At 42.9% G+C, this 14,429-nt stretch overlaps 1 protein-coding gene across 6 annotated transcripts in view; it reads left to right on the forward strand.

Annotated features, from left to right (window-relative positions):
- Positions 1-14,429, forward strand: part of LOC134352862 (zinc finger protein 521) — a 493,824-nt gene that overhangs the window by 251,956 nt on the left and 227,439 nt on the right. For 3 of the 6 annotated variants that reach the window (XM_063060392.1, XM_063060401.1, XM_063060429.1), the window contains one exon: positions 469-540. The exons of the other annotated variants lie outside the window; for them this stretch is intronic. In XM_063060392.1, coding sequence (XP_062916462.1) covers positions 469-540 — 72 coding nt within the window. The remainder of the gene's footprint in view (positions 1-468; positions 541-14,429) is intronic. 6 annotated transcript variants of the gene reach the window in all.

Consider the following 14,429-nt stretch of genomic DNA (forward strand, 5'->3'; position numbering starts at 1 on the left):
GCTGGAGAGAGTGATGGAAGCAGAGTCACTGACAGCATTTGAAAGATATCTAGACCAGCCCTTTGAATCAGATTTATTATCACTGCTTACATGTCGTGAAATTTGTTGCTTTGCGGCAGCAGTACAGTGCAATGGCATAAAATTACTGTAAATTACTAAACAAAATCGTGCACAAAAAGGAACAATGAGGTACAACCCTCTGCAGTCTCTTGCAACCTTGTGCATTGGAGCCTCCATAACAGGCAGTAATGCAACCAGTCAGCATGATCTCCCCATACATTGGTAGAAATTTGTAAGGATTTACAATAATTACTAATGAATCACCAAGACACGGAGGCCTACAGGCCAGGTGCTGGAGGATGAGATGGATATGGATGGGTGCCCACTGGTCAGCGTGGATGTAGTAGATCGGCTGGCCTGTATGACTCTAATACTCTATGACACTAATTCTATCTGTGCCAACTTTAGGAGGGGAGAGGCCAGGATTGGTTCTACAGCGTGGGATGGAAGGGGAAACTCGCAGTCCGAGACCATATAAAGGTAGATCTCTATCCATCTATCTATCTAGCTGTCTGTCTATCTATTGGGCTGTCTCTTCTTTCCATGCCTCTACCTGCCTTTGCTGTATGAAGTTTGTTTAATGGAAGTAGGATTCGCTCATCGCTGCTCTCATAACAAAGTACATATTCAGGAAATGAGGACTGAAATCCTTAGCCAGATTTGGTTTTAGAAAGGCGATTTTCAGTGCCATTCCCTTCCTGAGCAATAAGGCTTCATTCCCTCCACTGCCAGATTTCTGAACGGTTCATGAACCCATGAACACTACCTCGTTATTCTTATTTTTTGCACTAGTTATTTTGTAATGCATAGCAATTTTGTCTTTGCACTGTAGGGCTGCTGCAAACCAACAGAATTTCACATTGTGTAGGTCACTGAAACTAAAAGAAAGGTCATAAAGACACACTATGAATCTAGGTGGAGAGGGTCAGAGGCTTTAAATTCCTTGGTGCTAACATATCAGAAGTTCTGTCCTGGGGTCAGAACACAAAGAAGGCATGACAATGCCTCTACTTCTTAAAAGTTTGCATAGATCTGACATATCACTAAGAATTTTGATAAACTTCTATAGCTGCACAGTGCGAAGTTTCCTAAATGGTTGCATCATATGGAAACACCAAAGCCCAGGAATAAAAAAGACTACAGAAAGTGGTGGATAAAGCCCAGTTCGATACAGGCAAAGCCAGACACCCCACCCTGCAAAAACTCATTTCAGGGAGGTAGCACCATCAATTTGCGGGGGACTTCTGGGAGAGGTGGGATGTCTGCAACAGAGTAGCTCCTTAGCAGCCAGCCAGCTAGTTTAAATAACGTTAGCTATGCTAATGAACAAATGACACCTGTTAAACTCACCTCAACATGTCTTTTACATTTTAACCCACCGTGGGCAATAGAAAAGTCACTGTTGCAAACAGTGCAGTGAGCAACACTGTCATTATTTTTGACCCCTATTAGGCAGGGGTACACTTTAGGGTAGTCTGGGGTGACGTACGTTTTATATTTTCTTTTTTTGGAACACTCTCCTATGGCGCGCTCTTGCTCTCTCTCTCTCTCTCTCTCGTGCTCTCTCGCGCTTTCTCTCTCTCTCTCTCGCTTGCTTTCTCTCGCTCGCTCTCTCTCGTGGTCACTCTCGCTTGCTTTCTCTCTCTCTCTCTCTCACTTGCTCTTGCTCTCTCTCATGGTTGCTCTCGCGCTCTCTCGCTCGCTTGCTCTCAAAATAATTGATTTCTGTGACATTGTATATAAGTTGCGGGCATCAGGGAGCCACTATTAATATGCGGGAGACTCCCGGAACTTCTGGGAGAGGTGGGATGTCTGCAAAGCCCTCGTCACCATTAAGCACATTTAAATGGAGCACTGCCACAAGTAAGCAGCATCCATCATCAAAGGCCGCCACCATCCAGGCCATAATCTCTTCTTGCTGCTACCATTAGGCAGGAGGTACAGAACCCTTAGGTCCCACATCACCAGGTTCAGGAACAGGCTCCTGAAGTGGCGTGGATAACTTCATTCACCACTACTCTGAACTGATTACACAACCTATAGGCTCACATTCCCACATTCAAGGGCTCTTTACAACCCAGGTTCTCAGTATTGTATTTATTTGCACAGTTTGTCTTGTGCACATTGGTTGTTTGTCAGTTTGTGTCTGTTTATGCATAGCTTTTCAAAAAATTCTATTGTGTTTCTTTATTCCTGTAAATGCCCGCAAATGAATCTCAAGTAATATATAGTGAATGACCAGCAACAACAAATTTATACTAATCCTGAATTAATCCAGTTTTACTCTCCTCACATTTCCATCAGCTTCCACAGATTCAACCGCTTACCTGCACACTAGAGGCACCTTAAAGCAGATAGCTAAACCACCTACCTGCATGTCTTTTGGACGTGGAAGGAAACCGGAGCCTCTGTCTGGCCCTGTTGAGCCTTCTCCGCCATTCAATAAAATCATGGCTGATCTGGCTATGGACTCAGCTCCAACTGACTGCCTTTTCCCCAGAACTCTTAATTCTCCTCCGCTGCAGCAACCTAACTGTGTCGTAAATGTATTTAATAAGGTGGCTTCTACGGCTTCCATGGTCAGAGAACGTCACAGATTCACTATTATCTCGGAAAAGCATTTTCCCCTGATCTCATCCTATGTTTTCTCTCTCGGATCTTGAGGCTGTCCTCTAGTTCCATTCTCACTCAGCAATGGAAACAACTTTTCTGCCTCTATCTTATCTAATGCTTTTATAATTTTATATATTTCTATAAGATGTTCTCCCATTCTTCTAAATCCTAGAATGGTGCATTGATAAGGTAAATGTTCAATATCATCGTAACCTCAGTACTAATCAACAAGCTCCAAAACCTGGGTCTCTGTACCTCCCTCTGCAACTGCATTCTTGACTTCCTCACCAGGAGACCACAGTCTCTATGGGTCAGAAATAACATCTTCTCCTCGGTGACAATCAACGAGGACGAACCTCAAGGACGCATGCTTAGCCCACTGCTCTGCTCACTACATCCACGACCGTGTGGCTAGACACATCTCAAATGCCATTTATAAATATGATGATGACACAACTATTGTTGGCAGAATTTTAGATGGTGATGAGGTGGATTTGAGATAGAGTTGAGTGGTGTTGTAACACTAAATGTCACAAGGACCAAGGAGTTGATTGTGGACTTCAGGAAGGGAAATACAAAGAACCACACAGAAGTCCTCAAAGAGATCAGCAATGGAAAGTGTGAGTCAACATCTCTGAAGATCTATCCTGGGCCCAACATGCTGATGTAATCACAATATAGGCACGACAGTGGCTATATTTCATTAGGAGGTTGAGGAAAATTGCTATGACACCAAAGATGCTCGCAGATTTCTGCAGATGTACCATGGAGAGTATTCTGACTGGTTGCATCATCTTCTGGTATGGAGGGGCCACTGCACAGGATCGGAAAAAGCTGCAGAAGGTTGTGAACTTAGCCACCTCCATCACAGGCACTAGAATCCTCAGCTTCAAGGACATAGAGTCATAGAGAATTACAGCACAGAAACAGACCCTTCAGCCCATCTAGTCCATACCAAAACCATTTACACTGCCTACTCCCATCGACCTGCACTGAGACCATATCCCTCTATATCCCTACTATCCATGTACCTATCCAAACTTCTCTTAAACATTGAAATCGAGCTTGCATGCATCATTTGTGCTGGCATTTCTTTCCTCACTCTCACAACCCTCTGAGTGAAGAAGTTCCTCCTCGTGTTCCCCTTAAACTTCTCACTTTTCACTCTTAACCCATGACCTCTGCTTGTAGTCCCCCCACCCAACTTTAGTGGAAGCAGCCCACTTGCATTTACCCTACCTATACCCCTCATAATTTTGTACAACTCTATCAAATCTCCTCCCAATCTTCTGTGTTCTAAAGAAAACAGTCCTAATCGATTCAATCTTTCCTTATAACTCAGGTCCTCCAGACTCGGCAACAACCTTGTGAATTTTCTCTGTACTCTGTCAACCTTGTTTATATCTTTCCTGTAGCATAACAATGCTCCAAATTAGGCCCCACAAACATCTTATACAACTTCAACATAACATCCCATCTCCTGTACTCAGTACATTGATTTATGAAGGCCAAGGAGCCAGAAGCTTTCTTTATGACCCTATCTACCTGTGATGCCACTTTCAACAAATTATGGACCTGTATTCCTAGATCCCTTTGTTGTACTGCACTCTGCAGTGCCCTACCATTCACTGTGTAAGACCTACTCTGGTTGGCCCTTACAAAGTGCAAAACCTCACACTTGTCTGCACTAAATTCCATCTGCCATTTTTCAAGCTGTTTTTCCAGCTGATGCAGATCCCTCTGCAAGCCATGATAGCCTTCCTCACTGCCCACTACACCCCCAGTCTTGGTGTCATCCACAAATTTGCTGATCTAGTTAACCACATTATCAACCAGATCACTGATGTAGATGACAAACAACAACAGACCCAGCTGCAGTACTTCGCTAGTCACAGGCCTCCAGTCAGAGAGGCAACCCTCTACTACCACTCTCTGGCTTCTCCCACAGAACCAATGTCTAATCCCATTTACTACCTCATCCTGAATACTGAGCGACTGAGCCTTCTTGACCAGCCTCCTATGCGGGACCTTGTCAAATACCTTACTCAAGTCCATGTAGACAACATCCACTGCCTTGCCTTCATCCATTTTCCTGGTAACTTCCTCAAAAAAGCTCTATAAGGTTAGTCAGACATGACCTACCACGCACAAAGCCAGGCTGACTATCCTTAATCAGTCCATGTCTATCTAAATACTTATATATCTGATCCCTTAGAATACCTTCCAATAACTTTCCCACAACTGATGTCAGACTCACTGACCAATAATTTCCTGGTTTATTTTTACAGGCTTTCTTAATCAGCAGTACAACACTGGCTATTTTCTAACCCTTTGGTACGTCTCCTGTCACTAAGGAAGTTTTAAATATCTCTACCAGGGCCCGGGCAGTTTCTTGCCTCTCGTAGGGCCCAAGGGAACAGCTTGTCAGGCCCTGGGGATTTATGGACCCTGATTTGCCTCGGGGTAGCAAACACCTACTTCTCTGTAATCTGTACAGGGTCCATGAAGTTAACGCCGCTTTGCCTCACTTCTATAGACTCTGTATCCATCTCCCGAGTAAATACAGATGCAAAGAATTCATTTAAGATCTCCCTCATCTGTTTTGGCTCCATTCTCGTCTTCCAGAGGACCAATTATGTCCCTTGCAATCTGTTTGCTCTTAAGAAGTCATCTTGAAAACGCAATGCTTCAGAAAGGTGACATCCATCACTAAGGGACGCCACCACCCAGGACATGCCGTCTCCTCAGGAAGGAGGTACAGAAGCCTCAGTGCTTTAGGAACAGCTTCTCACCACCAGATTGTAAATGGACATGAACGCATGTACACTTCCTCAATATTTTTCCCTCTCTTTTTTGCACTAATTTAATTTATTTTTAAAATCTATTTCTTAATTATAATTTATAGTTTTTTTAACATTATGTGTTGCAGTATACTACTGCTGCAGAACAACAAACTTCACAACATATGCCAGTGATATTAAACCTTATTCTGATTAATTTTCTGATAAGAAGTAAGTTCTTCTGTTCATGAGAATATACTGTAAATACCATTGCTATAAGTTTGGTCAACGACTGGGCATCCTGTAGTGTGGTAACCAAATCCTTTCCATCCCAACAAAACAAGAATCAATATGATAGAGCACCCTCCACTCACCTGGGTAGAGTGCAGATCCAAAGCTCCGCAAATTGCCTGCTTACCACTTAACCGTTCATATCCCACCACTGGTGCATGCTGTCTGTAGTTGTTCCATCTACAAAATGCACTGCAGTTACTTGCATAGGCTAATCCGACAGCACCTCTCGAATCACTGTCAGAGCTGTAGGGACATGGGGGCAGGCTCCCTTCCAAGTCACACATTACCCCATCAGTGGGTCTCAATCCTAGAACTTCCTCCCCTACAGCACCTTCACTGGACATGGCAAGGTCCACTGCGGTGGCATATGGGCTGCTTACCGCCAGCTTCCCCAGCTCCATTACCAGTGTGGAGTTCAGTGCCAGCCCGGCCAGCATTGTCAAGTTCCTGGAAAAAACCTTTAATGTTTTTAACAAGAGCTTGGCTCTCAGCTTTGATGCTTTGCAATGATGTTTCAATCTGACGTAAATGGTGTTTCTGTATAAAATTAATTAATAAAGTCGTAGACTCATACAACATGAAAACAGGCCCTTTGGCCCAACTGGTCCATGCTGACCAAGATACCCCATCTAAGCTAGTCCCATTTGCCAATACTTGGGGCATAACCTTTCCAACTGTCTTTTAAATGTTGTTACTGTACATGCTTCAACCACTTCCTCTGGCGACTCATTTCACATACTGATTACCCTCTTTGTGAAAAAGTTGCCTCTCAGGTTCCTATTAAATCTTTCCGCTCGCACCTTAAACCTATGCCCTTTAACTCTTAATTCCCTAACACTGGGAAAAAGACTGTGTGTTTTCCCAGTCTATGCTATGATTTCATACAATCACCTCAAGTCTCCTATTATGCTCCGAAGAGGAAAGTCCTAGCCTGTTCAATCTTCCCCTGTAACTCACTCCATCAGTCCTGGCAACATCCTTTTAAATCTTTTCAGCACTCTTTCCAGTTTAATAACGCTTTTGTAATAGCAGGGCGACAGACACCTTTGGCTCCTGAGCTGTTCCTTTCTTTTGGAAGTGTGGGTCTGACGCAAAGACATTAACTCTGAGTCTCGTTGCGATGCCAAGTGAGGCAGACATGGCAAAAATAAACCCTGAAGTATTCTCGAATTGCAGTGATGCTTTAATCATAGTCAGCATGTTGCTATTAGGAATCTTAATTAAAGGGTGACCCATGGGATTATAATTTCACAATATTGATGTTTGCTCTGTAGATACCTTCAGGGACTTACCAAAAGAAATTTGTAGATTTATGAAATGCAGCTACTGGCAAAGGAACATAATATTTGACAGCTGGTGTAAAAAGGAAAATAGTGAAATTTGCTGTGTGTCTATTGGGAGGATTTCTTTAAAAAACTGTGGAAAATTAGCTTTATGTCCCAGTGCTTGATATGAAAAAAAGATGTTTCTGATGTTTCAAAGAGTTTATACCTTGTGTGGTCATGCAACGTGATTGGAATCTGGAAAGAGTCTTTTAACACTTAAAGCACCTTCGAATGTTATGGGGCCATTTGGCCCTGCTGTCTATTCTGCCAGTCAGAACTATCACAGCTGAGTTGATCTTCGTCTCTGCTCTACTTTCCCAGAGTTCTCGACTTGCACTCAGACTTAAATCTTGACTGTCTTCTCCTTTACAAACACGAGAAAATCTGCAGATGCTGGAAATCCAAAACCACACACACAAAATGCTGAAGGAACTCAGCAGGCCAGGCAGCATCTATGGAAAACAGTAAGCAGTTGATGCTTGGGGCCGAGACTCTTCGAAGGGTCTTGGTTTAAACGTTGACTGTTTATTCTTTTCCATTGATGCTGCCAGGCCTGCTGTGTTCCTCCAGCATGCAATGTGTCTCTCTTCTCCTTTAATACATTGACTGCCTCCTCCACCACAGATCTTTGAAGAAGGGAACTTCAGATATTCACAACAGTCTGGGATGAGAAATTCCTCCTGAACTCCATTGGATTGCCTCATTACAGGACAGAGTGGGAGGCTTTGGAGAGGGTGCAGAACAGTTTTACCGAGATGCTGCCTGGATTAGAGGGTATGAACTAGAAGGAGAAGTTGAACAAGCTTGTTTACTCTGGTGTAGCAGAGTATTTTATAATACATGAGGGCATGCGTTTGAGATGAGAGGGTTAAGTTCAAAGGAGATATGCAGATTAAGTTTTTTGCACGGAGAGGTGGGTGTACGGAATGGGCTGCCAGGGATGGTGGTGGAGGCAGATGCAGAATGATTAAGAGGCTGTTAGATAGGCACAGGGATATGGAACATGTAGAATGGATGAGGTATCATTTATTAGTTTGGTACAAAATTATAGGCTGAAGGGCCTGTCTGCAGTATTGTTCTGTGCTCTATGTCCCTATCTTAAATAGGGTCTGTGGTGGCCAGTGCTATCATGTTTGCTTTTGTGTGCTGGGGCAGCAGGCTGAGGGTAGCAGACACCAACAGAATCAACAAACTCATTCGTAAGGCCAGTGATGTTGTGGGGATGGAACTGGACTCTCTCACGGTGGTGTCTGAAAAGAGGATGCTGTCCAAGTTGCATGCCATCTTGGACAATGTCTCCCATCCACTACATAATGTACTGGGTGGGCACAGGAGTACATTCAGCCAGAGACTCATTCCACCGAGATGCAACACAGAGCGTCATAGGAAATCATTCCTGCCTGTGGCCATCAAACTTTACAACTCCTCCCTTGGAAGGTCAGACACTCTGAGCCAATAGGCTGGTCCTGGACTTATTTCCATCTGGCATAATTTACATATTATTATTTAATTATTTATGGTTTTATATTGCTATATTTATACAATATTCTTGGTTGGTGCAACTGTAACGAAAACCAATTTCCCTCAGGATCAATAAAGTATGTCTATCTATCTATCTAAATGGATGGCCACTTTGCTCTAAAACTCTACCCCCTGCTCTAGATACTCCCTCAAGGGTAACATCCTTCAGCACCCTTCCTGTCAGTCACCCTTAGAATCTGATTTTTCAATAAGACCAACCATTATTCTCCAATATCCCATTCAATATAGACCCATTCTCCACATCCTTGCATCTTTAAACAGTCTCTCTAATCCAGGAATTTATGAAGTAAATCTTGATCATTTGCTTAGTGTTGTAAATTGGTAAATTGCTTCAATATTGTCACAAGTACAAGATAAACTTTTGTTTATCTTGTACATTTGACAATATTTCCATACAGAGTACGTTGAGGTCATAAAAATAGAAACAGAGTGCATAATAAAGTGTTTCGGCTACAGTGAAAATTCAGTGCAGGTAAATGACTAATGTCCGGTGGCCATGATGAGGTAGATGGTGAGGTCAAGAGTCCATCAAATAAAAGGTCAATTTAAGAGACTGTTATCAGTGGGATGGGAGCTATCCCTGATCCTGGTGGTACATGTTCTTGAGCTTTTGTATCTCCTGCCCACTGTGACGGGGTGGGGGGTGAAGAGAGAATAACCAGGGTGGGATGGGTTTGTGAGCTGCTTTCCAAAAGCAGTGGAGTCTGCATCATATCCAAGTATATTCCTACTTAAATGAGTACAAAATTCCATGCAGTGCTCCAGGTGTGGTCTCAACATTTTCATGTACCGATGCAGTGAGATTTCGCAATCCCATTTGCAATGAAGTTCAACATTCCATTTCCCTCCCTAATTGCCCACATGTTAACTTTGCATACAGGATATCCTGATCACCCTATCCTGTAGAATTCTGTAGTCTCTGCAGTTCTCAGCTTTTCTATTCTCCCTCACATTTCCCTAAATTATATTCCATCTGACAACTGTGGCTCAACCTCACTTTATAGCTTTGTAAACTCGATACTGTCTCCTCACAATTTGCTTTCCCATCAACCATTGTATCCTAAGTGATTGTGGCTACAACCTACCCTGTCCTTTCCAGTGAAAGGGGCATTGAGCTCACTGGCCTTCAGTTAGGGCGTTGAGAACAGGAGTCGGTAGGTTATGTTACAGCTGTACAAGTTGTCGGTGAGGCCACACATGGTGTACTGTACACACCTCTAGTTACCCTGCAATAGGAAATATGTGGTTAAAAGAGAAAAGATTTACAAGGCTGTTGTCAGGACTGGAGGGCCTGAGTTATCGGGAGAGGTTGGCCAGGCTAAGTCTTTATTCCTTAGAACAAAGGAAAATGAGGGGTGAACTCATAAAAATGTTTAAAATTATGAGAAGCATAGATAAAACCTTTTCCCCAGAGTAGGAGAGTCCAAAATTAGGGGCATAGATTTAGGGTGAGAGGGGAAAGATTTAAAAGCGACATTGTAGGATTTTGTGAATAAAACATGCGAGAGTCGTTTTATGTGCTGAACAAAAGCCCTTTACTTCCATCACGAATGAAACAAAGGCAGTTGCCTTACACTGATATCATTACTTCAGACACCTTCTCTTAAAGTGACCACAACAACTCAATGATGGAGTTTGTGAGTTATGTAGAACAGTTTCTGTTATGAAAAATATGTGTCATCTGTCAACCATTGCATTTCCCCTACAACAGGATGGGCTGGTGAGAATATGGAGACAGCTGCCAGAGGAAGTATTTGAGACAGGTACAAGAATATCATTTAGGAACCATTTTGATAGGTATGTGGAGGGGCAGAGCTTAGAGACATATGGGCTGAACGCAGAAAACTTTGACCAGCTGGTCAGCATGAAATGGTTGGGCTGAAGTCCTTACTGTTGCATTGTTCTATTAATTTATTGATGAAGCCCAGAAATACCAACCATTTTCTGAGCCTGCACTCACTCCCACAATATCCCTTAGCTCCTTTTACTCTATATCGTTTCTCATTTTTCCTACCAAGCTGGCGTTACTCTGCGATATACTTCATCTGCCATGTGACTGCCCATTCCACCAACCTGCTGCCATCTATCACTGCCCTGGCTACAGTTCACAACACTGCCAAGCTTGGGTCATCTGCAAATTTAGATACGGTGGCTTTCACCCCTGTCTTGATCATGGAAATTGATTAAAGAAGTACTGATACCATCACCAGTTCCTGTGGACTACTATTATTAAACACTTCCATAAGGCCGCTGGGAATTCATACTGCATCACTGGTCTATCCTTACCTGGAGTATTGTGTTCAATTTGGTGGACACATTCAAGGCAGGATTTAAAGGTGTTAATCAGAGCTTAAAGGAATGGTTTCTGGGATGAGGAACTACAGTTACAGATATAGATTAAGGAAACCAGCTGTTTCTTTGGAGAAGTGAAGGCTAAGGGGAGCAGCCTTCTCTTCAAAGAAGTATGCAAGTCGGTGAGGGTCAAGATGGAATGGATGGTGAAGGTTGTTCCGATTGGTGAAAGGGTCAAGAATTGGAGGGTATAGATACAAAATAAAGGATGAGAATTCAGCGTGATGTGGGGGTAATATTTTCCCACTGCAAATGGTAGGAATCAGAATGCATCACCTTCAGTTGTGGTGGAGCCAGATTCCACGGTGACTCTCAAGAGGGAGCTGGGTAAACACAGAGAGGAGGAGAATTTGCAGGGCATCAGAGAAGAAATCAGGGCTTGGAACTAGTGAATTGTTCAGATAGAGAGCCAGTATGGGAATTGTGGGCAGAACAGCCTTGTTCTTTGCTGTAATTGTTTTATGATTGTAGATGATACAAAAAATGTCTCTATAGTGATAGTGAGGAGGGAATATTTAGACTGAAGGAGGAAAGAAATGGTCTGGTCATTTGGGCAAAAAATTACTAAATACAAATTAGAGCAGCGTGAAGTGGAAATAAAAAAGTCAAAGTCAAGTTTATTGTTGTATACACAAGTAGTTTTATGCACAGGTGATGAAAGTGGACACTGTTCAGAGACACTAGAGATTCTGCAGGTGCTGGAAATCTTGAACAACACGCATGCAAAGCTGGAGGAACTCAGCAGGTCAGGCAGCATCTATGAAGGGAAATAAACAGTTAATGTCTATGGCCAGGATCTGTCATCAGCATCCTGATGAAGGGTCTCAGCCCACAACATTAGCTGTTTGTTTCCCTCTATTGATGCTGCCTGACCTGCCGAGCTCCTCCAGCACTGTATGTCATTTGTTCATGGTGTTGCTATACTGGGGTGGTGATTAGAGTTGCACCAGTTGGTCCAAAAACCGAATGGTTACAGAGAAGTAGCTGTCCCCGAAACTGGTGGTGTGGGACTTCAGACTTCTATACCTCCTGCCGATGGCAGCGGCGAGAAGATGGCGTGGCCTGTGGATGGTGAGGATCTTTGATGATGGATGCTGCCTTCTTGAAGTAGCACATTTAGATAGGTGCAACAGGGCAAGGGAATGTGCTCGAAATGGGAGAATACTGAGAGGTGTAGAGAAACAGAGACATCTGAGAATGCATCCAGAAATTCTTCCAGGTAGAAAGACAGGTTGGTGATGTAGTTAAGAAAGAATAAAACAGGTGTTCTTTTATAAAAGAATGCAAGAACAGGGTGTTTACAGCCAAGCCTATTAGGCTACAGCTCAAATACCCCATGCAGTTCTAGTCACCATATTACAGGAAAGGTGTGATTGCACAGCAGAGGGTGCGGAGGAGACTTATGAGGATGTTGTCAGGGCTGGAAAATTGTGGTCATGGGGATAAATTGGAGAGGCCAGGGTTCTGTTTTTTTTTTGGAACAGAAGAGACAAAGGGAAGAATTAATTATGTGGTATAAGAGGGGCAGGTATTTAAAGTAATCAAAACCAGATTTTTTTTTTAACACTGTCTTAGATGATGTGAAGTCTGTAAATCTGTTGTTGTCTGGCAGCAGTACAGTGCAAAAACATACCATCCAGAGGTTAGAGGGGAGGGGTGGAGGGATTTCATTCCCCCAAGAATTGAGGATTTTCCAGAGCTCAGTCCTGAAAGGACGGGAGAGACAAAGACAATTGTTGGGATCTGTGGTCTTGAAGGGTCGTGACCTGGAGGTTGGGGGGAGGGGGCGTGGATCAGGCTGGAACAGGCTCAATGGGCTGAATGGTCTCCTGGCAGCAAAATATCTATGCATGTATTGCAGCATTTTGCAGTGGCAGATGTCAGGCCAACTGTCTACAATCCCCTATTTTCCACTCCTCTCTTTACCTGCACAAGTCCACAAGTTCATCACACTTTTTCTCATCCACTTCGACCTCTTGAGAAATAAGGGGGCTTTTTCATAATGGCAGTCTTTCTTTCTGTCCCACTTCTTTTACGACTTTAGGGTGGCGGCTGACAGATGCAGGGATGTATCAGCCTTTAGCTCCATTAGTTTACCAAGTATGTCTGATGACAGAGATTGGCTTGAGGTCCCCTACCTCCACCCATATCTCCTTATATCGGAAAGCTTTTGGTGTCTTATACCATGAAGACAGACACAAATTATTTATTCAGAGTCTCTACTATTTCCTTATTTCCTATTATTAATTCCCTTGTCTCATCCTCGAGGGAATCTATGCATATTTTAACTTCTCTCTTCCTTTTTATGTACTTGAAGAATCCCTTACTGTCTCTTCTTTTACTTCGTAAGTGCTCTCTCATAACGTATTTTTCCCCATTCATTGTTTCTGAAATTTTTTCTGTCTTTTGACCCACACTAATCCCTGCAACACTGTCAACCTTTTCACTCAGAGGGGAGACAAAATAGAGGCTAGAATCTGGTAATGCATAAGATTCTGGCAGATTAGATTAGATTAGATTCAACTTTATTGTCATTGTGCCGAGTACAGATACAAAGCCAATGAAATGCATTTAGCATCTGACCAGAAATGCAAAGAATAGTGTTACTTACGAAATAACTGCGAATAAAAACAGTGCTATAGCACACAAATATAAAAGTACTGAGACAGTACAATACGGATGCAATACTGTTTAGCGCTGTGATGTGAGGTTCAGCAGTGCCACAGCCTCAGGGAAGAAGCTCTTCCTGTGCCTGCTGGTGTGGGAGCGGAGGCTCCTGTAGCACCTACCAGATGGGAGGAAAGTAAAAAGTCCATGATTAGGGTGAAATGCATCCCTGATAATGCTTTTTGCCCTGCCCAGGCAGCGTTTATGATGAACTGTCTCTGCCATTTCCCTCCATTGAGGCTGCCTGACCTGCTAAGTTCCTCCAGGATCTTGTGCTTTGAGGTTTTTTTTTGTCAGTTTGCTATTACATTTAACTAACCTGATTAACTATGTGTGTCACATCTTTCTTGGAGAGCTTACTTCTCAATGGCATAAATCTATGTGAGAATTAAGAAAACTCTCCTTAAATATCTGCCACCACTTATTGGTCATGATATCTTTTGATTTGCTTTCTCACTCTGCTTTAGCCAAATCTGCCTTTATTATTTTTCATAAATAAAGACAGCTGCCTTCATTTAAATTTAAATCACTACTGTTAGAACAAAGTATCTTACATTCAAACCAAATATGATGTTTTGTCATGTTATGATCACTCTTCCCCAGTGGGCTCTTTGCCGTTGAGCATTGATAAATCCTATTGCACATCGTCAGATAATCTGTTGTTTCTGCAGAATATTATTGTACATAACTTCCTCAATATTCTTTACAAATTGTCTTTGAGGCAACCTTTGAAAATTAGATTTGCCCATAGTAAATGAAAATTAAATTCCAATACCTTCCTCACCAGCCGAACCTA

The sequence above is a fragment of the Mobula hypostoma genome, chromosome 1 (genome assembly GCF_963921235.1).
Source record: "Mobula hypostoma chromosome 1, sMobHyp1.1, whole genome shotgun sequence".
NCBI classification, from domain to species: Eukaryota; Metazoa; Chordata; class Chondrichthyes; order Myliobatiformes; family Myliobatidae; genus Mobula; species Mobula hypostoma.